The 25,577-nt window shown below is 52.2% G+C and overlaps 1 protein-coding gene across 2 annotated transcripts in view; it reads left to right on the forward strand.

Annotated features, from left to right (window-relative positions):
- The window catches only part of SBK1 (SH3 domain binding kinase 1), an 84,349-nt gene extending 59,442 nt beyond the window's left edge, over positions 1-24,907 (forward strand). Inside the window, exons 2-4 of one of the 2 annotated variants that reach the window (XM_054042467.1) lie at positions 18,561-18,763; positions 20,180-20,382; positions 23,504-24,907. In XM_054042467.1, the coding sequence (XP_053898442.1) occupies positions 18,561-18,763; positions 20,180-20,382; positions 23,504-24,292 (1,195 nt within the window). In that variant the 3' untranslated portion in view covers positions 24,293-24,907. The remainder of the gene's footprint in view (positions 1-18,560; positions 18,764-20,179; positions 20,383-23,503) is intronic. The other variant, XM_054042466.1, reaches the window with a different exon arrangement.
- Positions 24,908-25,577: the final 670 nt, after the last annotated feature.

Below are 25,577 nucleotides of genomic sequence, written 5' to 3' on the forward strand. Positions count from 1 at the left end.
ATCGGGGATACAGAGACAATCCAGAAACCACCCCATGTGTCTCTTGTCCATACTATTTCTTCTTTGCCTTTTCACTGACCTGACAGAGCGCAGCAATGGCAGGAGACAGGTGTTTTTCAACAGAAAATCACTATTATTCACTTGATGGTAGTGGCCTAATTGAGATCAGGGCCCCATTGTGCCAGGTGTGGTACAGACACCTAGCGAGAGAGAGGCCTTGCCCCAATGAGCTTACAATCTAAACAGACAAGACAGACAAAAGGATTGTTACCTCTATTTTATGGATGGGGAAACTGAGGCACAGCGCGAGATTAGGGGGCTTTGCTAAGGTCACACAGAGAGTCAGTGGCAGAGCCAGGAGCTGAATCCAGATATGGATCAACCCAATCTTCTCAGAAGGACAGGAAAGTGTGAAGAGAGGAGGCTGGTGGGAGAGAAAAAGAAACGAAAGGAATGCCTGTGAATTCTTTGCTCTCCCCTCAGTTTTCTGTTCCAGCGTGACTCCGATTCTTTGCTGGGAGATAAGACAGTTCAAACACAGCTTAAAGCAGCCAGCCAATTTATGCTCATATTAGTGCTGGGCAGTCCAAAGAGCAAACATCAACAGTATTTCTGCATTAAGGTTCTTGCTTGTCAGATCTGAACTTCAGTGTGTGTAGCTCATTGGTGTTTATCACCTTGAAGCGGTATATCCCTCTTCCCCTGGCCTCAAGGCCCTGGCATGGCAGCTGCCATCTTTCCACCCCAGTAGAGACTGCGCGCAGCTGTATAGTGAAAGTGCAAGCATAATGGCTGCCCCTTGGCCAGCATGCTGAGGATTGAACCAGGGATTGCCAATGCAAAAAGGGTGAGTTGCTAAAGGTCTCCAGCTGGAGACTCAGATGCTCTGCGAGTCAGACACTGAGGGAGACCGTAACACACGCTGACCAGCACCACTTCTTCATCTGACATGCCCCCGCTCAATAAAACACAGCACTTCACCTGCGTCTCAGGATCTCAAAGTACTCCCCGTGCTTCCGCCGGGAGCCAGTTCCTAGCTCCCCTTCAGCCCACCCAACTGGCTGTCCTGGGGTCATGGCCCTGGAGGCTGGACTCCCAGGCTCCACAGCAGCAAAGCAGGCAGGTTTCTGTCAGAACTTGGCCTGGTTTGCTAGGTGAGGCAAACAAAGCAGAGCTGGGATTAGAATTCTGACTGTTCAATGCCCTGCCCAGGATTTAACTACTAGAAGGGACCCGCTGTCTCTGCAGGCAAAGTGGTTATGGACACTGTCATCTGGACCATTCCTAGGGCCCAGCCTGAGTGGGACCCACTCGGGGCCCTGCAGAGTGTGGCTAGTTGGAGTCCAGGCATGTCAGCAGCCTCTCAGACTGTAGCATCCCTATAGCCGGCTAAGAAGGGAGCCCAGCTTGACAATCAGACCCCACCTGAGCTGGCAATGATGGGAGACTGTCCCGGCTTGGGGTGAGGGGGTTGCACTGGTCCTGGGTCGGGGGATGGGGAGGTGGACTAAATGCCATATTGTTATTGCAATAGATTGCCCAGTGTATGTGTGCACTGCTGCCCTTTCCTGGGTGGAATCAGCTTAGCAATATGGCTTTGCCACGCATGCGCTAACAGCTAAGGGAGATTTGCCTTCCGCTTTTCCAGCAGGAGGCCCTGAGTTCTCACTGTGCTGTCGTTGACACTGGGTGTGCAGAATAGCACAAGGACAGCTATGAGGGAGTGAGAGACTGGTCCAGGGCCCTAGCCTAGGCCTTAGGAGATCTGGGTTCAATACTCTGCTCTGACACAGACCTCCTATATGACCTTGGGCAAGTCACTTAGCCTCTATGTGCCTCAGTTTCCCAGCTGTACAATGGGGGTGACTGCCCTGCCTCTCAGGGATGTGTGAGGATAAATCCATTGAAGATTGAGAAGAGTCCAGTTACTATGATGTACAAGAATCTAGACTTGGTCCAGGCGAGAAATGAAGAGGCAGAACAATGCAGCCCTTGCCTATGGAGATGAGGAGGGACATGAGGTCCCCAAGGCCCAGAAAAGGTTCCATTGCTGGGGCTGGCGGAAACGAGTGGCAGGACTTGCTGAGAGCCTGTGACTTCCCAAGCCCCCTCTGCCCCCCAGCCCTGTCTGTTTCATGGCCTCAGGTGCAGGTGGGCTGCCATGCCAGGCAGAGTATTCGGGACGAGACCCACATACTGCATAACTAAATATGCTCCAGATGAGCAGGCTGGGGCTGCAGCAAAAAGGCCCAGTTCCTAAGGGAAGCTCTTTCCCTCTCACACCAGCACCAGGCTTTAATATGTAGTGACAAGGAGCTGGCAGCTGCTGAGACAAGTGGAGCTATTAACCCTGCCAGCTCCGGCAGCCACCAGCCCTCAGAGGGGAGCGCAGCCCAGCAGGCATCTTGGCATACAAGCAGTCAATGAGGCATGGCCAGGCTGCTTGGGGCCCCAGCAACATACAATGGGTTTGTTGTGTGAGATTCTCTTCCCCCCCACCACACCCAAGGGGAGGGGACAGGGTAGGAGACTGAAGCCCTTTGTTCCCCCCCACTAGCTAGGTCAGCTATCTTGCTCTCCATTGTCCTGTGGGGCAGATTCCCCTTTCCACTGAATCACCAAAGGGAGCGACTCATAGGCACAGACTTCCCCTCTGCCGGGTGGGTGCTTGACCTCCCCAACTGTGCCTCGCCCTCGCCCCACCCCATTCCACCCCTTCCCCAAGTCCCCGCCCCTGCCCTGCCTCTTCCCCCGTCTCCTCCCCTGAGTGCGCCGCATCCCCGCTCCTCCCCCTCCCTCCCAGAAAGTCCTAAGCGCTGCGTTTGGCAGGAGGTGGGGGAAGGGGGAAGTGCTAGGAGGGAGTGGGGACACAGCGTGCTTGGGGAGGAGGGGAGAAGGAAGCGAGGAGGGGGGAGCTTGGCTGCCAGTGGGTGCAGAGCACCCACTAATTTTTCCCCGTGGGTGCTCCAGGTCCAGAGCACCCACGGAGTCGGCGCCTACGGCACAACTCTGCAGGGCTTCTGCCATCACTGCAGCCCCCAGGCCTGCTCGGCACTGGGTGAGCTGAGGCAGGGGGACTTAAGGAGCCCTATGCTGCTTGCTGAAAGCCAGTGACTTGGGGAACTGCTTGCCAGCAGCTAGCAGGTTAACCCTTTCCTGCTGGCCCCTCTCACCTGGCAGGCTTCGTTGCCCTTAGCGATGGCAGGCCTGGTGGGGGTCTGCCACAGACTTGCTGTGAAGCAGGGCTCAGTCCCTCAATTACTCTCAGGCTCCGTGTTCTGTTGGTAGAACAGGGATGCTCCCTTTGTCTTGTCTGTTTCGATGGCCAGCTCTGGGCAGGGGCTGGCTCACTCTGCGTCTCTACAGCACTTTGCACAAGGAGGCCCCGACCTCAGTCACAGCCCAAGCTATAAATAACGGTGATAACATTCGTGTAGATAACTGGACTCACCACTATAGCATCTCCTTGTGGCTGGGCATGGCATACCAGCTTCATCTTCTTTAGGGCCCCCTGCTGACGGGTGCTCGGGGCCTGCTGTGCTGCTCCTCTTCTTGCAGCTTGGCCCTCCGGCCAGGTGGTGTTTAAGCCCTGCCCCTTCTGGCTGGGGTAACAGAGTCCAACCCAACAATAAGCCCGATGTCCTTATGTCAGGTTTTCTGGCCCTGACTCTGGATCTCGTGGTCCTCACGCCCTTCTCCCAAAGTTCGGTCATCGTCATCCCTGTCCTTTGCGGGGGATCTCCCAGCCCCTTCCTTAGTGACTGGTGGCGGAGCCCAGGACCTTTCTCTCCTCTGGATTCCAGCCCAGGGACCCTGAAGCAAGTAGGAAAGGTCTGCCCATATTCAGACCCATCCCTTGCTTCCTCCCTAGGCTTCTGCTCCCATGAACCTGGCAGTAGGTTTCTCCAGAGCCTCCATCAGCTCACCCGGACTCCCAGAGCTCTCCTGGAATCCCCCCACTAAATCCCAGTGGGACATTATGAATTCAACCCTCTTCTCCCTCCTTAGCCTTGACCTTTCATCCCTCTCATGGGCCCCACCTGACTGCTTCCAAGCCCTCCCCTCTGGTGATAGGTCAGTGTCAATTATCCCCATCACACAGATGGGTAAACTGAAGTCAGAGAATTAAGTGACTTGCCCAAGATCACCCAGCTGACCAGCAGCAGAGGTGGGAGCAGAACCCAGGTCTCCTGGCTCCCAGTCTCCTGCTGTAACTACTCGGTGGCGCTCCCTCTCTCCTTTGCCATGCGACCACTGCTGTTTCCACCATGTGGCTGGGGCAGTAAGAGACAGTTGTCCTGCGGATGAAGGAAGGCTTTATTGCACCCAGTCCTGGTGTCTCTCGCTGCCATGGATTCCACTTATGCTGCAGTGTCTCAAAGAGGGCCTGGGTTAGCTGTTGGCAGGATGGTTAGTTTGGGATTTTAAAAAGTGACTAAAGTCCTTCTGGATCACCGTCCAGCAACCTTCAGTTCTAAAGCTCTGGCTCTGTTAAGCCCATTATTAGCATTAGACCTAACTTTTGGAACTCCCTGCTGCAGGATAGCTCTTAGAACCACTGCTGGGCTAACACTAAGGGCTCATATGTTGCAGGGTGTGCTTGGCTGAGCTTTTGTATTTTTCTTGAAAAACAAAGATTTAGAGAATGTGAAATTGGGCTCTGTAGTGGTGTGAAAACAGCTCTGTATGAATGTGACATCCCAGAAAAATCCTAGCATGGGATGGGATGGAGCATGGGACATTTCAGGAAGCTCAGTTTCATTCTGAGGAAGCAGCCCTATCTCTAGTAGTAAAGGAGAGCATTTTGGATTCATAGATTCCAAGGCCAGAAGGGACAACTGTGATCTTCTAATCTGACCTGGGTAACACAGGCCAGAGAACTGTCTCCAAATAATTCGTAGAGCAGATCTTTCAGAAAAAGAGCCAGGCTCTGTGGTTACCCTGGATAGAATGCACCTGACAAGGGCTCTCAACCATGTCTTCGGGCATGAGCTGATCACCAGATGGGATCAGGCGGAAGTATTCCCCCGGGGTGGAGCATTGCACACTTACGTGCATTATGAGTGTTTAGTGTCTTCCTCTGAACGGTCTGGCATTGGCTTCTGTTGAAGACAAGCTGGGCACAGATGGACCATTGGTCTGTGTCAGGGCGGTAATTCCTGCAGAGATGGAAACATCCTATTAGAGCAGAGCCTCTCCTGCCAATGCAGGATTTTCCCCTACATGGTATAACTGCTAATGTTTCACCCAGTCTAGTTTGACCTGGGCCAAGCCATGGGGTCTCCACCCGTTCCCTTGCAAAGCTTCATAGATCTCAGTTGGGACAGATTCTTGATCTTCAACCTAAATGTCCCACTACTCCTCCCTATACACCTTTGCTCTACTCTCCCCTTCTTGATGTTTGCACCCTGTTTGTCCCCCTGCTTAGCCATGCAATCTCATCAGCTTTCCTCATGTCAGTCCCTCTAGAACCCGGATGGTTTGTATTGTTGTTCATCAGTTTATCGATGTCTTTCTGATAACCAAGAACCAAACCCAGGATTTCAGGTGAGGTTGCGCCAAGTCCCATTGAGATGGACAGCTGTCTACTCGTCCTGGGAGTGCAACCCTAAAATTGCACTGATTGGCCACTCCTTTTGCCATAACACTCGTACCTAAATTGCTCTCTGGTATTGCCCCTAATTCTCTTTTACTGATCCCAGCTTCCTCCCTCCCATCCAGGATCCTGGACTTTGCACAATTTTAGGATATTAGCTGCATTTTTACAAGTGGGATTGCTTGCCCATGGCCCTGATCCCAGGATGGGATCCATGTGGACAGACCCTTGTATCAGAATGGATTGATTGCAGGATCGGGCCCATGTCAGTAACCTCTCTGGGTCCCTCTGTATTTATCAGCCCTCACTTATGGTCACAGCACCTCCTAGTTCAGTATCAGCTGCAGCTCATCCCTAGAGAGGAAGGATAGGCCAGTGGTAAGGGTAGAAGCCTAAAATGACTCTGAAGACCTAGGTTCAATTCCCTGAATTGCTAAAGGCCTTCTCTGTGACCATGGGCAAGTCACTGAGCAGCTCTGTGCCTCAGTTTTCCCCCTCTGTACAATGGGGACAATAGGCTTGCCTCACAGAAGTGTTGTGAGGGTAAATACATTAAGGACTGGGAAGAGCTCAGATATAGTGAGTGCCATGGAAGTGCCTTAGATATGTAGATTACTGTGTGGTGTCTGTGTGGCTTGCTGCCAGAGTGCCCCCTTATGGCTGTGCATTGCAAGACAATCCCCACAGCCTGGTGGGTCATTTCTTCTTGTGGCTCGGTCCTCTGGGCAGGTCACATACAGCCCCATGCCTTCTGGGGTAAACCAAGAGTCCAACAAACAATAGACAATTGACCTCCCCTTGGGATATCAGCCCAACTCCAGACTCCGTCGTCCTTGCCCCTGGTATCAGGGGGGTGCAAGGGTCCTTACCCTGGTGCCTCACCACCCCCCTCAATGGCCTTTTCTTTCCTCTGGCGTCCAGTCCAGGGATCCTCTAGTAAGCAGCCAAGGCCTATCTGCGCAGATCCCAACGGCCTCCCAGGACCACTTCCTGCCTCCACCTTTTGCACAGGCTTGGGGTGTATTGGCAGCTCTTTTTCTCCTCAGGCTCACTGTAGAGCTTCAGGGCACTTTCCGCCGCAGCCCAGCTGCAGGAGAGTTTTCTCTGCTCCCCTGGCAGGCCAGTCCCTGACCCAGCTGGAGTCTTCCTGCAGGCCCCTCCACCAGCACAGAGAATGCAGGGCCAGCTGCCTTCCCTCCAGCCTTTGTGTCTAACTGCAATTTTATAGCCCCACAAACCCAAGTCTCCCACAGTATTCTTGCCACCAAGTTAAAGAAGTATGGGCTGGATGAATGGACTGTAAGGTGGATAGAAAGCTGGCTAGATCGTCGGGCTCAACGGGTAGTGATCAATGGCTCCATGTCTAGTTGGCAGCCGGTTTCAAGTGGAGTGCCCCAAGGGTTGGTCCTGGGGCCGGTTTTGTTTAATATCTTTATTAATGATCTGGAGGATGGTGTGGACTGCACTCTCAGCAAGTTTGCAGATAACACTAAACTAGGAGGCGTGGTAGATACACTAGAGGGTAGGGATCGGATACAGAGGGACCTAGACAAATTAGAGGATTGGGCAGAAAAAAACCTGATGAGGTTCAACAAGGACAAGTGCAGAGTCCTGCACTTAGGATGGAAGAATCCCATGCACTGCTACAGACTAGGGACCGAATGGCTAGGTAGCAGTTCTGCTGAAAAGGACCTTGGGGGTCACAGTGGACGAGAAGCTGGATATGAGTCAACAGTGTGCTCTTGTTGCCAAGAAGGCTAACGGCATTGCCAGCAGATCGAGGAACGTGATCGTTCCCCTTTATTCGACATTGGTGAGGCCTCATCTGGAATACTGTGTCCAGTTTTGGGCCCCACACTACAAGAAGGATGTGGAAAAATTGGAAAGAGTCCAGCGGAGGGCAACAAAAATGATTAGGGGTCTGGAGCACATGACTTATGAGGAGAGGCTGAGAGAACTGGGATTGTTTAGTCTCCAGAAGAGAAGAATGAGGGGGGATTTGATAGCAGCCTTCAACTACCTGAAGGGGGGTTCCAAAGAGGATGGAGCTCGGCTGTTCTCAGTGGTGGCAGATGACAGAACAAGGAGCAATGGTCTCAAGTTGCGGTGGGGGAGGTCCAGGTTGGATATCAGGAAAAACTATTTCACTAGGAGGGTGGTGAAACACTGGAATGCGTTACCTAGGGAGGTGGTGGAGTCTCCTTCCTTGGAGGTTTTTAAGGCCCGGCTTGACAAAGCCCTGGCTGGGATGATTTAGCTGGGAATTGGTCCTGCTTTGAGCAGGGGGTTGGACTAGATGACCTCTTGAGGTCCCTTCCAACTCTGATATTCTATGATTCTATGATCTATAAGTCAGCTCTCCTGAGCCAGCTATGGGTGTTCTGTTGCAGCGTAGACGCGCACCCCTAGCTTCCCGCTTTAGCTCGGCTTCTCTCCCTGAGTGAGAACCGGTATCTGCTCTTCGCCCTCCCAGGACTGACTGTCCACAGGCTCTTGTTAACTCCTTCTTGCCCAGGGCGGGCTTTGTCCACCCCATCACATGTGGTTTATCCCTGGGGCACGGCAGCAGGCACTTCCCCACGATTTGTGGTTTTGCTATTTGTTACCCTTGGCTCTTTGCTGCTGTGATAACACTGGTCTACAATTTTTGAGAAGTCGTCTGCTTCAGAGATAAAATGTGCTATTTATTATGTATTTTGATGTGCTGAATTCAAATATGACAATTAAAACAACTGATTGGCTACTGTTTCTAAGATATTTAAGTTTTTACATTTTATGTCTATGTATATTGTGTAGATAGTAGAATTTTAATCATAAATTGTAAACCTAGGTCTTTTCATGTGTTTATGGTTGCTTTACATGATAATATTTCACCTGTCCTGTTTATGTAACACTTTAAAAATCAGCAAAAGGATTATATAAATAAAATGTATTATGAAACAAAAGGCAAAAAACTATTATGTACATAGTTTAGTCCTATTCAATGTCTACTCGGCGCTTCTTGGCTTGTCTCTTGTATTCATTAAATGGAGCATCTCTTGTCACTGTCCAGCAATAGTCTGCAAGCATTGATGGGCTCCATTTGCCCTGATAGCGTTTCTCCATTGTTGCAATGTCCCGGTGAAATCGCTCGCTGTGCTTGTCGCTCACTGCTCCGCAGTTGGGTGGAAAAAAATCTAGATGAGAGTGCAAAAAATGTATCTTTAGTGACATGTTGCAACCAAGGCTTTTGTATGCCTTGAGGAGGTTTTCCACCAACAACCTGTAGTTGTCTGCCTTGTTGTTTCCGAGAAAATTTATTGCCACTAACTGGAAGGCTTTCCATGCTGTCTTTTCCTTGCCACGCAGTGCATGGTCAAATGCATCATCTCGAAGAAGTTCATGAATCTGAGGACCAACAAAAACACCTTCCTTTATCTTAGCTTCACTTAACCTTGGAAATTTTCCACGGAGGTACTTGAAAGCTGCTTGTGTTTTGTCAATGGCCTTGACAAAGTTCTTCATCAGACCCAGCTTGATGTGTAAGGGTGGTAACAAAATCTTCCTTGATTCAACAAGTGGTGGATGCTGAACACTTTTCCTCCCAGGGTCCAATGACTATTGGAGTGGCCAATCATTCTTGATGTAGTGGGAATCTCTTGCACGACTATCCCATTCTCAGAGAAAACATCAGTACTTTGTGTATCCAGTCTGCAGACCAAACAAGAGAGCAACAACCTTCAAATCGCCACAAAGCTGCCACTGATGTTGGTCATAGTTTATGCACCTCAAAAGTTGTTTCATGTTGTCATAGGTTTCCTTCATATGGACTGCATGACCAACTGGAATTGAGGGCAAAACATTGCCATTATGCAGTAAAACAGCTTTAAGACTCGCCTTCGATGAATCAATGAACAGTCTCCACTCATCTGGATCGTGAATGACGTTGAGGGCTGCCATCACACCATCGATGTTGTTGCAGGCTACAAGATCACCTTCCATGAAGAAGAATGGGACAAGATGCTTTTGATGGTCACGGAACATGGAAACCCTAACATCACCTGCCAGGAGATTCCACTGCTGTAGTCTGGAGCCCAACAGCTCTGCCTTACTCTTGGGTAGTTCCAAATCCCTGACAAGGTCATTCAGTTCACCTTGTGTTATGAGATGTGGTTCAGAGGAGGAGGATGGGAGAAAATCTGGGTCCTGTGACATTGATGGTTCAGGACCAGAAGTTTCATCCTCTTCCTCTTCCTCGTCTGACTCAAGTGAGAATGATTCTGGTGCATCAGGAACCTGCAGTCCTTCTCCGTGTGGTACTGGGCGTATAGCTGATGGAATGTTTGGATAATGCACAGTCCACTTTTTCTTCTTTGACACACCTTTCCCAACTGGAGGCACCATGCAGAAGTAACAATTGCTGGTATGATCTGTTGGCTCTCTCCAAATCATTGGCACTGCAAAAGGCATAGATTTTCCTTTTCCTGTTCAACCACTGGCGAAGATTTGTTGCACAAGTGTTGCAGCATATGTGTGGGGCCCACCTCTTGTTCTGATCTCCAGTTTCGCAGCCAAAATAAAGGTGATAGGCTTTCTTAACCATAGTGGTTATACTGCGCTTTTGTGATGCAAAAGTCATTTCACAACAAACAGCAGAAGTTAATCTGCACTGTTCACACAAGTACGAGGCAACTCTGCTCACTTTGGCTAAACAGAAATGTGTCCCTTTGCAAAATCAAACACTGACAGATAAGAGAGCACGACACTGTATGATTTCTAGAGCTGATATAGGGCAATTTGTTCAGCAGAGTGATGTAAGCTTCGTTATGATTGCATCATCCATGACTTCTAGGACTAACATGATGCAATTCATATCATGTATGACGCAATACCAGCTTCAAATTGCATCATTCATTGTTTTGCCTAAAAAGCAAGTACTGTCCAAACCCAGTCATAGATTTATTCAAAGATCCAGTCAAAGATGTATTTTAGTCATTTCTGGTTTAAATTGAGATCCCTTCCCTTTATAACTCACTTATCCTCCGCTATTCCCAAGTCAAGGGTCGTATATACTGACCCAATAGCATATCTTGAAAACTAGAGCCAATCAACAATTTTAAGCATCATTTTCGTTCTCAGTGACCCAGAATTAGTAAAGTTTGACTACATTTATTTCAGAAGCATTTTGGCTGTAGAGCAGTGTAATGTAACCCTTAGCCTAGGGCCCTGTAGACCATTTTCCATCTACAAGACACTGTTTATATGCCAGCTAATTGGAATTAATGTTGAGAGATGTCGTGAGCCACTGTATTCACATCTAACTGTATAACAGCAACTGCTCTCCTCTTGCCCAGTGATTTTGGAAATCTTTTGCAAAAGAAAAGCCATCAGCCTTATCCGGGCAGATCTGTTCTTTGCAAACACCCAGTGCTAGTTGATTTTTGTGTTTCCATCCTGCCTTTGGGGTCTGATTGGCCATTGCACTAGTGAGACCATTTACAGCCATGCAGAACCAAAGTGGATGTGAAGCAGTACTGTTCAGAGTTGGGTAGCATTGTACACCCACTTGGGGACTACACATGGTGCAGGTCGATAGGGAGGGAGGCCTTGGATGCTTTACTATTTTTGTTTCATTATTTTACTTGAAAGCCAGGTGAGATGTAGGGGCCAATTATAGTCAGGACCGCTCTTCTTTTTGTTCTGAAGATTGCTACAGCATCTACTTTTCTGCAGTACTCTGGCACTGCCCTGGTTTCTCCCACCTGCTCTGCACACAGGTTTTGCGCCAGTCTAATTGTGTGTTAGGGTTGTGATTTTTGTTACGGCTATAATTATACCGGTTACAACTCCAAGTATAGCTGCAGTTGTACCAGTATGAAGCTGCCATATATCAATATAACTTATTCCCCTTCCCATGTGGGAATCGGCTATAAGCACCTTGATACCAATATAAGTGCATCCACACATGGGACTGGTACTACTCGAGCTGTTTTTGTTTCTAAACCAATATGGTGAAAGCAGTGCAAAAACTGTGTGTAGACCAAGCCCATCCATTTATTTGTTAATAGCTCTCCATCAGGGCTGTGTGGCTGTCCTGCCTTTCTGGGGTCGCTACTGCCCTGATATGGACTCAGAGCAGGACTTTGGAAACACCAATGAAGAAACAGTCCCCAGCAATCCATCTCAGGTTTGCTTTAAGAGCAAGTCAGCATTGGTAGGAGATTTTGGGCTAGCCATGTTGGATGGATCCATCCAGTGTGGTTTCATGTAGATGTCAGCTTGGTCTCAAGGCAAATTACAACTGCGTGACCTTCAAAGTGGTGCTTAGAAAGTCTTCCCTGCCCCAGCTGTGCATGAGATCCACTTGCTGCATGGATGCTTCATGGGCTTTTGTATCTTTTATATCCCAAGGCTGGCCTCCTATTGCCTGGTTGTATGGCTGGGACCATGCCAGTTAGATCCAAGCGGCCAGGAGGAAGGATGGGACTTAATTCCCTTTTGTATTTGGCATCGTTTCTTGAGGTTGCCCTGCAGTATGCATGTGGGGCTGCTGGGTGCCTATGTCACCCCAAGGAGTTGCCAGGACTGTGTGAAATCCTGCTGTCCCATCACAGTCGGTGATATAATATAGTGACTGTAATTATGCTGTAGTTGCACTACAGTCACAATGTAGTGGTGTGGTATTTATGCTGCAATGACAACGTAGTTACCTGTAGTTCTGCTGCAATCACTGTGCAGTCAAACTATAGCTACACTGTCAACACAGTGAAGTTATGCAACAGTTATACAGCAATCACTGAAGTTCTGTGGTTGTTGTGCTTTGTGTACCTTGAATTCTCACCAGTTCCTGTAACTGGAAGGCAGTTGCTACATGACAGAGTAATTCCAGTGTAAACTCTATGTAATCAATGTACCTGGATTCTAAAAATACATGTATTATGTATGAACAAGTGTAAGGTGGTCACTCTTAGCACTCCTTGTGGCCAGGCATGGCATAGCGGCTGTATCCCGTGTGGCGCCCCCTGCTGTTGCTTTATTGCTGTGGTGGTCTCTCCTCCACCAACTTGGCCCTCCAGCCAGGTCACAAGATTTATGTCTGCTCCTTTTGGGATAACAAAGTTCAACAAATAAAAGTCCCACAAATAATTTCTAGACCTTAAGTCAAGGCTCTGGTCCCAGACTCTGGGCTCATGGCACTTTCCCAATGGGTGGTAGGGGAACCCAAGCCCTACCTTTACACTGGTGTCCAGCCCAGGCACCCTGCAACTGGCAGCCAAGGTCTGCACAGTCCTACTTCTAGATGCTGTTTCCCTGGGCTTCTTTGTACTCAGCCTCTCACAGGCCTTCTTCCCCATAGCTTCTCTGGGTTGGCCCTTCTTTCAAGGCTAGACTTCCAGGGCTTATTCTCCTCCCAGGTTTCCTCCTCACCCGCTGTCAGTTCCCAGACAGTGACTGCAGATTCTCTCCTTGCAGCCCCCTTCTGCTCTCAGCTTCCTGGCTTTTTACTAACCAGCCTGCTCCTTCCCAGTTGGGCATCAAGATCAGTTAAACCTGGCTCCCCCTCCATGTGCAGCCACATAACATCATTGGCCTCCCAGGCCTCATTAACCCCTTCCGGGTCTGTGCGGGGTACACACCCCATCATGATCAGTAATTAAGTCCTGGAGTTCACCTGTCTGTTGTGTGAATGAGTAGCAATGGTAACTAGTCATCAGACAGCACAACCACAATGGGATAACAGTCCCCGTGAGATAACATGGAAGCTCACTATGGGGTGGGGAAAAGGGGGGGTAGTGAGAGGCGTAAGTTCCTCTCTCCACACCCTTCTCTTCTGTCCCAGTAAAAGTGCTGTCTAGTTCAGCTGGGCTGCCGAAGCTGGAGGTTTGGCTGGAGACAGATGTGCCTGGGGTGGATTATAATTGTGGTCACCTGTGTTCTTATAATGCCTAGAGGCCTTGGTTATGGATTGACACCCATTGTGCTTGGTACTGTACACACACATCATTAGGCTTGGGAGGATTGGATTTTTATCGGTAAATGTCCATTTCACCGTACACACCATACACACCCAAACCGACTAAAAATATTGCCATGGATAATAATTGAAATGTTCAGAGAGGCACAGTAAGAAAAACATGGCTTGAGAACTTATTAAAGTTTGATTGAAGGATCTTTATTTTGATATGTGATGTTGACAATGTGTTTTAATGGTCCTAAAGCTTTAATTTTTTGAATCTCAACATCTCCTATCATTAAATAATTATTGTATGACACCCCCCCCCCCCCAATTTCCCATGACTGTGAAAATTTAAATTGATTAAAAACATTTTAAATGCTTAAAAATTCACATACCTGTCATCTGTGGAAAGGGTAAAAAAATACAATTGAATTCTGCCCAGTCTGTATAATGAAGAGACAGCCCCTGCCACAAAGAGCACTCAGGGGAGAGGCACCCGGCCGCAGCGATGTACTCCAGCATCCAGAGCTCTCGGCAGTGGTGAGGGCAGAGCTGAAAGTCAGCGCAGAGCTTCACTGGGCATGTCGGTGCCTGGCGATGGAATCTCACTCGGTTGTTATGGAATGAGACAGCTTGGACATCCCCTGCCCCTTTGAGGCTTCTGGGCAGTGGTTCTGGTACTAGGCAACAGTGGCCGAGTGGCTGCCGAGGTGGAATGGTCTATTTGCGCCCATTGGGGATCAGTGTGTCTGCCTCACCTGCACGTAGGGCCTGTGGGAGACAGTTCCAGAATGCTGATGTCCCAGAAGGGTGCTCATGCCAGGCTGGCAAAGTGCAGGGGAGTACAACCTGAGGGGTCCAACATCAATAAACAATCCCAAGTGATCCCACCATGTTTATTATTTAGTATGTGTTTTGTAGTTGCACCTAGGAGCCCTAGTCATGGACCAGGCTCTCCTGGCGCTGGACGCTGTACATTTATTAGGTGTAATACAGTGGCACGTAGGAGCCCCCAACATGGCCCAAGACCCCGTTGTGCCGGGTGCTGCACAAACACAGAACAACCAGCGGGTCCCTGCCCCAAAGAGCTGACAATCTAATCTCAACATCCAGCCTGAATTTCTCCTCCGCCCATGCCCCTCTGTGCCCCAGACAATCCCCACCACTGCCTCAAAGCAGCATCAGAGCCTGGGAAGAGCAAGAAACAGCCTGGCAAACACCCCAGCACAGTGGTGGTTCCCAAGGCTTGATTCCCTTCCTGCGGAATACCAGTACTTCCTGCTGATGTCATCCCCTGGGGGTGAACTGGCCCCATGTTTGCCAATTGGACTTGGCCACTTCCTAGCCCGCTCTCGCTCCACAGAGCTCTAGAATGGCAGGGACCATACGGTACTACAGCAATCACAGGCAGCCCAGCCACTTAGGCCAAAGTGGCCACTGAGCTTGGTCACCTGACTTGTGATAGCTTGAGGCCTGATTTCCCAGGGGCTGAGCACCTAGCGTTGGTTTCTTCTGCCCAAATGCTGTTAACTAAAGCGATTTCCAGAGTGAATTCTGTGCAGTCGATGGGCACCCAGCCACAGGACAGTCCTGGAGCATGAAATGCTTGGATTATCCTCAGCAGCTGTACAACCCTCTCTGCAAACCACCCCTGTACCCGTTGCTCGGGCCAGGCAGTAGCTCCCTCTTCAGTCCTCATTTAACCTTTGGAGACCACCAAGAAGGGGGCAATCAGTGGTGGTTTTGTGATATGGGAGGAAGTGGCGGAGACCCCTCCTCAACCATTTCACGGGATAAGCACAGATCTGGGCTGGATTTGAACCAGTAACCCAGTAGTGAAAAATTCTACAGCCCATTACTAAATCCCTAAGCCAGCCAGTAAACTGAGAAAGCAGCTTTGTCACATTGTATACAGATGGGCCATGAGCTACAAAGCTGGCCCTGCAGGGGCTGATTGAGGTCTCCTGTAGCAGCAGCAGCACAGTATGTGTGGAGCGGGAAGGTCCATGGGACGGGGCACAGACTATTTTCCTTTATAGGAAGCACACCATAGCATCCAAAGTCTGCAGCACATCAACACTAGTCCTTGCTACACTCAAGCTGGTGAGAAAATCATTGTAGGTGATTGAGTATTTAATGCCGTGAGGCAGGATGGTCTAGTGGTGTGAGCACAGGCCTGGAAGCTGGGCAGTCTGGTTCTCTGTCTCACCCTCGGTGTGTGAATCCAGGCAGTTAACATCACCGATCTGTGCCTCGGTTTCACTGTGTGCAGAATGGGGATAAAAGATCCCATCCTGCTTCGGAGGGGTGATGTGAGGCTTAATTAGTCTCTCTTTGTCCGGTGCTATGAGATCATAGGCGGTACCAGCTGTCCTAGGGGAAGGGATTAGGATTGTGTTGGAGGCAGCTCTCTACATAATCAGGTCCTATCTTTCTGTGAATGAAAACCCGTTGGCATAGCAGGGGGGTTTTGCTCTTTAAAACTCCACGCACCAGCTGGCCTTCATCGTGCATTTGCTGCTGCACAAAGGCTCCCCGTTTATAACCCAGGATCTCCTGGATTTCAGATCCTGGCCAGCCCCAACTGGATCTGCCTGAATCAGCCCCCCTCAGAAATTGTCTGTGACTATGGGGGGGGGGGGGGGGGCAGCTTGGGCCTCCATGCCCTGACTTGCTTTCAGAACAGAAATGCCGCCAGTTTCGCGGGGATAAGTAACAGCATCTTGTTTTTTGCTGTGTGCTGCTGGCATCTGGATCCTCTCTGCCAGGGTGAGGGTAATGCGGTGTTATGGGAAGGCTAAAGAATTGGCAACGACAGCTAACCCAAATGACAAGCAGCAGAGCTGTAACTTTCTCCTGGTGCCTAGATCCTCTGGTATGTGGGCCTCTTAGGAATCCACCTCACTAGCCTGCCCTCCTCCCCAACGCCGGGCATCTTCCCCTCCACCCCCTTTGCCCCAGCAGAGATTGTATAGCAAATACTAGAATGATACTTAGCTCTTCTTCACACACAGATCTCCTAGTGCTCAGGAGGTACAATTACCCCTTTGACAGCTGGGGAAGTGAGGTGAGGAGATGTGCTCGAGGTCACACAGCAAGTCCGTGGCAGTGAGGAACACAGCTCGGGCCCCTTCAGCCCCACTCCAGCGAGCTTTCCCCTGCATCAGGGGGTCAAAGCTTGAGCCCATACAGCTACACAGTTCTTTCTAGTGCCACTGCACAGGCCTGAAAACCCAGGCTCTGAAACCCTCTGGTGTAGGCTGCTCCCTGCCTTACAGCTGTACCTTGTTTGGGTGGAGAACCGAGACACAGAGGGGTCAAAGGAGCTGCCCAAGGTCACCCAGGGAGCCCATGGCAGAGCAGGGAATTGAACTGCAATCTCCTGAGACCCAGTGCCAGACCTTAGCCACAAGAGCATCCATCCTGCTGGACAAGAGCATGGGTGTGGGCATGCACCACTGCCCCCTGCTAGATGGAATCAGACCTGCTCAGACAGCTGCTCTCTGTAGGCTACCCTTAGTAAAGATGCTCCTCTAGTGCTTACACCAATGCCTTTCCAGACAGCCTCATTGTGGTATCCCAACATTCACTGTTTGGTAAGCAGCCACCTCTTCCTCCCTGCTCTGTCCCACCTCAGCACAATGAGGGTGACAGTAGAGCATTGTGGGTGATGCTATGGAAATCCCCAGCCAGCTGAGACATTGCCACTGGTTGGGATTCTGCTCTCCCCTCTGCTAATAAGCTCTCCCTGACCCTCTGAGTTCCCCACTGTCTATGGCGTGGCTCACAGCGAGCCCCAGGGAGGGGGAGATGTGTGCAGAGTGATACCACAAGATGCAGACCCCAAGAGAAAGCCCTGTCACAAGGCACTTGCAACGTAGTCCACACTTCCAAACACAGCCAGGGAGGAGCTGACAGACTGAAAAGCCGAGGGGAGAGGGAAAGGGGTGTAACACACAGGCCGAGTGATCCCGGGACATGGCCGCTCACTTACAAGGGGTTGGGAGCTCTATAAAGTCAAACACACTGAACTCTTTGGGAGCAGGCACCACTGTTTTGTTCTGTGTTTGTACAGCACCTACACAATGGGGCCAGGGCTACTTGGTGCTACCATAATACCCCTAATAAATAATGTAAAGCACCCAGACAATGAGGCCAGGGCTCCACGGTGCTGCCGTCACACCCCTAATAAATAACATGGAGCACCTAGTACAATGGAGCCTGATCCATGATGGGGCTCCTCGGTGCTACTGTAATACCCCTAATAAATAATGTACAGCACCTAGCACAACAGGGTCCTGGGCACTACCACAATACACATCATATTACACACTTCAGCCCTCCTGTGCCCCCCACCCACCAGGAATTCCCTGTATCAGTCCTGGAATCCTAACTCCTCTCCCAGTGCTTGACCTTTCCCTCTGTGGAGGTGAGCGGTTGACTCACAACAAGTGCATTGGATATTGGCTACTGCCACGGCAGGCCCTGTGGGAGGAAGGGGGCCATTGGGGGCATTTAGAGAAGCTGGCCAACCTTGGTGCAGGGGGCGCTCCATGTATAGGGGGTGGCCTGGAAGGAAGCACGGCCACGGGGGATGCAGACGAAGAGGGCAATGGGGCACCATGGACAGAGCTGACGAGATGGCACCTGGGCAGATGAGCAGGGAGGGCAGAGCTCTGAAGCTCTGGAGCTGGCGATGGAGAAGGGGGAGCCAGCAAAGGGATTAGAGGGGTGAGAGTGATGGCAAAGACCAGTACTGCCACGGAGGGAGTGGGTGGGAATTTAGACTGATGACAGGAGGGCCTGTTTCTGTACAAGGTGGGTGGGGAATTATCCAGCACAGTGGGTGCCCTTCCCAGACCCCAAAGGACTCCCCTAGTGGTTCATGAGGCTCCCTGGGCAAGGCTCCCCTCTGCTCAGTGCCACACATGACAGCGAGTGCTTGGCTGGGGGCCAGGCAGTGTGCGTGGCAGGCCCCCGGGCGTGGCAGCATATGGCAATGCCCCTGATCACATCTCTGCCTTGCAGTGCGACAATGAGTGCTGGCTCGATCGAGCAGGAGCCGTCGCGCAAGCTGGCCTGCTGCGGGGTGCCCCTGATCACCGAGGACATGCAGTCGCTGGCCATCCGCACCCTCTCCGGGACCGACATCAATAAGCACTATGACCTCATCCGCGAGCTCGGCAAGGGCACCTACGGCAAGGTGGACCTGGTGTCCCACAAAAGCACAGGTGAGGCCAGCTCAGCTCCTAGTGGCCAGGCCTAGGCATTTGGGCAGGCAAGGCTTGTTGGCAGCTCAGCGAGCCACGGGGTGGGAGCAGCTGGATGGGGAGGGGAGAGACAGCTGGGGTGGAGGAACCGAGCAGCCATCTGAGGTTCAGCCCAGACCTGTTAGCAGGTCGGGGAGACTAAGATTCTTGTCCCTCTTGTTTGGCTTGATGCCTGTCTGCTGCAGGCTGACTGATGCCCACTGGGAGTGGCTCACCTCGGGGTATTTCCAGCCACGCCAGCTGCAGGAAGTGTCAGGCTCCTGTACCCTGGCTTGGGTTCAGCTCATGGAGGAGTCAGGAGTTGCTCAGACAGGGCCCCCTGAAGCAGGCTGGGTCTCGGCTCATTATCGCCACATCTCCAGTCTAAATCAAATGGTTTTGCTAGCAGAAATTGCACTGGCATGACGGGTGCACTCCCCAACCCACAGCCGGGGGCATCCAGCTACTGGGAGAGTAGCAGGAATGGCCTGTTGCTTGCCTCTTACCAGGGCCTGTGGCCTCAGGGATCCACTCTGTGTGCCATTCCACGGGCTATTCTCTGGCACACCCACAGTCCTCTGCCCCCGGTGAGCTGACAGGATAGGCGTGGAGGTCTCCATGGTGTGCTGAGGCTCTGGTGGTCCTTTCTGTACAGCTCCCAATGGACCAGGCTTGCTGCTTTGAGACTGTTCTGTAGTTCTGGGGGTGCAAAGCCCTTTAGAGAGAATGCCAGGTGCTCCTGTTAATGTTCCTGCCCAGCTACTGTCCCCGGCAGAGCTGGTCAGGAATTTGTCAATTAAATGTTTTTCATCCAAACGGATACGTTTCCTGGGAAAGGGGTGTCGTCGATGAACTTCTCCACTCAAAACGTTTTTGAAAAAAAGAGTTTAAAATTCGACATGAAAAATTCCACTTTTCTGGTTCAAAATGACTTTTTGTTTAGAAATTTAAGCTAATGAGAATTAAACAAAAATTGAGAAAATGGAAATGAAACGATTCCACTGACCTGAATCAGTTTTTTTTTCCAGATTTTCAGTTTGCACATTTTTTTGAAATTTCAAGTCTTTGTTCTGATTTGGGATGGGAATATTTTTTAAAATCTTGAAAATGGTCAAGGGACAGGAAAATCTCAGTCCTTGTGCTCAAAGGCCAGTGTCTTCTGCACAGGCCTCTCCAGAGGTCTAGTGGGTGTGGACCAGGCCCTGACGAGCCAAGTAGGGCTGGGTTGGTACGGAGAGCAGCACCTGCTGGGACCGCACTGCTAGGATGGGTGGTGCCTGAGCTGGGGGCCATGACTTTGGGAGCTCTTGGGAGAGCGTTGTGTCCGCCGCAACCTCCCCACTGGTCTGGGAGGAGTCCTATGTTGCTGAGCCTTCTCCTGAGCCTTTTCCTCTGTAGGCACCAAAATGGCATTGAAGTTCGTGAACAAGAGCAAGACGAAGCTGAAGAACTTCTTGCGGGAGTTCAGCATCACCAACACGCTCTCCTCCAGCCCCTTCGTCATCAAGGTCTTTGACGTGGTCTTTGAGACTGAGGATTGCTACGTCTTCGCTCAGGAGTACGCGCCTGGCGGGGACCTCTTTGACATCATCCCGCCACAGGTACCGGCTAGAAAGCTTCCCTGGACTGTCTCTCTCCTGCCCCCCAGAGTCTGAGCTTTAACACCCATGGCCCTCAACTGGGGCTGCCCCAGCTCCCCTGCACAATAGACCCCTTTCCTACATTAGAAGACCTTCTTCCCCATTGACCCCCGTCCCACCTCTGCTACTGAGAGACTTAAAGGCAGACTCTGTCCTCCAGCTGTGATCTCGTGTGCTAAGCAAGGGTGCTGACTGGAGTCAGCATACCAGGCTCAGGCCTGGGAGGTGCCTGAGTGCAATACCTCCACAGGAAAGCCCTGACATTCCCATATGAGAGCGCCTGGGTCTGGCTCTCCTCTTGCTAGCACCTTGTGGGTTCCTTTACACCTGGGCAAGGTGAGTGAGTGGAGAGCTCTGACTTGGGAGCATCCCGGGTGTTAGTGGCTCCTGCATATACAGGGTGTTCAGTAGGTGGTGTTCTTCCCTCAACTCTGCAATCAGACCTCACCCCTGGGGGCAGCATGCCTTAGATGAGACAAAGCTGAGCCCTTAGCCAATTGTGTCCTGTTAATGAGCCTGTAGCAATTTTCACAAGAGCAGGGCTGTTAAATGCTAACTGGGGTCACTACAACCTTCCTGCTTATGCTTGCCATGCAGTTGCAACTGGGTGCATTATGCATCACTTCCTGTCCTAAACCTTTGCCTAGTGATGCTGTGCGCTGTTAAACTGCTGGCATGTCCCACCCCAGAGGGGGCTGCATTTAAGTGATTCTTGTCTCCACCATTTGCAAAGTGCTTTGGGATCCTGAAAGATGCTAGATGAAAATAAGAAATTAATGACTATGATTCATTATCCTTACGAAAGCAGGGGGGGTTCAACAGTGACCAGGGGTTCATAGCCATCTCCTGGGGCGAGCTAGTCCAACGGCACACATAGTACTGCTTGCTCTGATCATAAAACATTTCCCCTCTCTGCACTGAATGAACAAGGCAAGGGGGGAGGGGAGGAATAAGCAGACAGAACTGAGAGAGAACCAAGGAGAAAGGATGACCAAAGAGGAGAAAGAGATCTCCCCAAATATAATTAGACATAATTGAATTGGAAGTGTAATGAAATCGTAATGTAAAGCGAATAAAGGAAAATGTGATTATACAGCTTCAGCGGGTGCTGTAGCAAAGACAAGAGACAGGGTGTACAAGAGACAAGTGTGTGTGTGTGGGGGGGGGCAGGGTGAGTCCTTGAAATGCCCTCCGCGTTGTGACCCAGGAAATTCTAGCCCCTGTGTGCCCCTCACCAGTTTGATCTTTGGGAGGCTGGCGTTGGTGTCTGCCATTGGCCCAGGGATTCAGACTAGCCTGAGCTCTGGCTAAGATCTCCACTGTGGGATGGGTTCTGGACTGGTTTCACCAGGCCTGCTCTGGTCTCCAAGGTGGTGGTGAGGGATAAGGAACTTGCCCCCTGGAGAAAAAGGGGAACTGTATCCCCACCCCTGCTGAACTTCACAGCCCTGCCCAAGTGGCTGTGAGCCACCCGATCGCCCCCTCAAACCCTTGGTGTGTGGGAGGGAGGGAGACAGTTTGTTGGCTGCCATTTCAGGATGATGACGGTTTCCAAATTTCCACCCAGCTTCTGTGTTGCACTTCTGTGTTGGATAGGGACCCAAGGCAACACTGCCATCAGAGATGCTAGAGGTGGAGAAGGCCTTTTAGGTCACCTAGTCCATCCCCTTCCCACCCAGGGGCCAGTGTTGGGTTGTTCTCCAGGACCCTGGCCCGTGCTAAATGGAGCTGCCACCACTTCCTGTAGGAGCTTATTGTATGTCCCTCTGGACCTCTCTGCCTTAGATATTTCTCCTGAAGCTCAGCCTAGACTTTCTTTTTGTCAGTCTCCTTCCTCTTACCGTGCCCAACCCCAGAGCACCTTAAGCAATTCCTCTCCCTGCTCCCACATGGGACACCACGACCTCCTCTCCTCCCTTTCACACCGCCTCGGCCAAGCACCCTTCATCTCGCCTCCTCAACCAGCCCCTCTAGCTCCATCGCTCTTCTCAGCCAGCTTCTTCCAGGCGTGGAGGATGCTCAACCCTCCGCTCCACCCCAGACCCTGCTCCCACCCCACCCCTTCCCCCAAGCCTCCATCGCCACCCTGCCCCTTCCCCGCCCCTTCCCCGCCTCTTCCCACCCAGTTCCACCCCCTCCCTCCCAGCGCCTCCTGTACCACGCGATTCTGTGAAACAGCTGATTGAGGCAGGCAGGAGGCGCTGGGAGGGCGGGGGAGGTGCTGATCGGCGGGGCAGCAGGCAGGTGGGAGGCGCTACAGAGGGGAGCTGGCTGCCAGTGGGTGCTGAGCACCCACTAATTTTTTTCCATGTGTGCTCCAGCCTTGGAGCACCCACGGAGTCAGCACCTATGCCCCCTCCCAGGGTGTCGCGGTCTGTTGGGGATTAACAGGCCCTAGAGAGAGACCCAGGAGGAGGAGAGGCTGAGGTGGATCTCCAGACTTAGCCTCTCTCAGGAGAAGGTCCTCAACTGAGATCCTGCTGCCAGTTGACTTCTGGGTCCAGCACTGGGAGAAGGGGACCGTACCTGGGATTGGAGGGTGACAGTGGATGGGGGATGTGCCCTCAGAGGAGAGCCATGGTTCCATGTCATGGAGCATGGTGCAGCCAGGTCTGGGCAGCTTGTTACCAGATACTGACCAGAGAAGAGATACATAGTGCGGCCAGGTCTGGGACAGAGCTCGGAGTGGGCGGTGATCTCCGCAGTGACCAGGGGCATGGGGCATGTGCCATGTCGGAGTGACACACTTCCATCTGTGTGAGGGCACATGGAGGCCTGGGGAAGGAGGAGCTTAAGCACTGATAAAGGAATTATGGTAGGACCTCCTTAATTCAAGCTCCTAAGGGGAGAGTCTTTGTGTGACCTGAAATGTGCCAACAGGACATGTCTGTGATGGGCCCCATACACCTTGTGAGCAGCCTGGCAGTCAGGGACAGTCCCCAGGAGAGCCAACCTGCTGTTAATCCATTCACTTCTGTTGTTCTGTGGCTTAACCCCCAGTGCCTGCCTGTCTGACTCCACGTGTGACCCCCTGCCCCTCATCCCCATGCCCGGTGCTAATATGCAGTATCTACCCTTATAGGTGGGCCTCCCCGAGGACATGGTGAAGCGCTGTGTGCAGCAGCTGGGCCTGGCCCTGGACTACATGCATAGCAAGAACTTGGTGCACCGGGACATCAAGCCGGAGAACGTGCTGCTCTTTGACCGCGACTGCCGCCGGGTGAAGCTGGCCGACTTCGGCATGACCCGCAAAGTGGGCTGCCGGGTGAAGCGCATCAGCGGCACCATACCCTACACGGCGCCCGAGGTGTGCCAGGCCGGCCGGGCCGAAGGCTTTGCCGTGGACACCAGCATCGATGTGTGGGCCTTCGGGGTGCTCATCTTCTGTGTCCTGACTGGCAACTTCCCCTGGGAGGCAGCCTCTGCCTCAGACACCTTCTTTGAGGAGTTTGTGCGGTGGCAGAAGGGGCGCCTGGCAGGTCTGCCATCCCAGTGGCGGCGCTTCACAGACAACGCCCTGCGCATGTTCCAGCGTCTCCTGGCCCTGGACCCCGAGAAGCGCTGCCCCGTCAAGGAGGTCTTCTACTTCATCAAGTATGACCTGATGTCAGAGGTGCGCCGCCGGCCCTCCTACCGCTCCCGCAAGCATGCCGGAGATAAGCTCTCTGCTGGCCCCCACCGCCATGAGACGCCCAGCTCCTGCACCCCTACCCCGCTCAAGAGAACCATCCTGACGGAAGGCAGTGGCCCCCGGCTCTCTGCCTCCGAGCCAGGCCTGCCCTCCCCTGGGGGAGCTAGCCGGACGGACGGGCGGCAGGACAAAGGCAAAGGGCAGATGGTCCTGGCCACAGCAATAGAGATTTGTGTCTGATGAGGGCTCAGTGGGAATGAGGGGACAGCTGGTCCTCACAACACCGCTCTGCTCCGTACAGCCTGCAACGATGATGTCAGCCCCCCCGTCTCCCCGCCCCACTGGTGAATGGGGGTCAAGGGGGGATGGGGATTCCTTTTTGTGTGAAAAGGGACCAGGAGCCGTGTCTCCCGAAGCAAAAAATACTCACACTGCTAGTACTCACTGATACTGAGGATGCGACGTACAGCTAAACCCTGGAGAAAAGGCCAGAGTGCAGACACAGCCAGGCAGAAAGGCCCCGGCTTGGTGGCCGGGAAGGACCATGTGTGTCATGGCGGCCCCTCCCCGTCACGTCTTCCATGATTGGGTTGGAGGCTGCTTCCCCTGGCACTCTGCACTGTGCCCCTGCTTTGTCAGTGGGGCCTGGGAGGAGCGCTGAGGCTCTTCCCATTGATGGGGGTGGGCTGGGACTTCACAGGGATGAGAGCAGGAAGCCACAGGAGGGAGGGAATCGGCACTGAGTCTTGGACACACGGATGGGTGACCATCTTGCGGGCAGCAGGGGCTCAGCAGGGATGTCACAGCCATTGGGTGTGTGGGGGTGGGGGGTAGGATGGGGTGGGGCTGCCAGTAATGAGTGGTTTGTAGTTAATAAGCAACAAGGATGGCCATCTTGCGAGCAGCAGGTGTGGGGCTCTGGGGTCATCGGGGGCCCCTATCACTGTCAAGGCTTGATATGCAAACTGGTGCATTGTTCCCTGGGGCAGGGTGGGCGCTGGGGCTCGGGATCTTGCTACAGGATCCCTGTGAGAGAGCATGGGGCCAGCACCATCCCAGCGGGCACTGCAGCAGCATTGCCCTCCAGCACTGCCCGCTGTCACTCTATTGTTCGCTCTTTGTGTCCGTGCTCAGACCCGGCGACTCTCCTGTGATTTCCCTGGAGGGAGGGCTGGCGGGGCGGACTCCTGGGGTTTGGGTGGAAGGCTCATGAGCCCAGTCCATGGAGGAGGCCTTTGGAGAGATTGGGGGGGCAGCGTGCACCAGCCTGTTTAATACCAAGCAGGCTATGGTTTGCCCCTTTTGCCCCATCCCCCACTGCCATCCTGCTTGGAGGACGGTCTGTGATGGGGAGCAGGAGATAAAGCGGAAGCCAGTAAGCCTGGTTGAGCCACTGGTCTGTCTGTAAAGGGGGTTTCCTCAGGGCCAGTTCTCTGACAGCCTGAGCCCAGCCATGTCCAGGGCACGTCCCCCAGGGGTGGGGACTTGGGCAGCCCCAGCTCCTGCTGCTCCCCTCCTTGCTGCG

This window comes from Malaclemys terrapin, chromosome 10, assembly GCF_027887155.1.
Source record: "Malaclemys terrapin pileata isolate rMalTer1 chromosome 10, rMalTer1.hap1, whole genome shotgun sequence".
NCBI classification, from domain to species: Eukaryota; Metazoa; Chordata; order Testudines; family Emydidae; genus Malaclemys; species Malaclemys terrapin.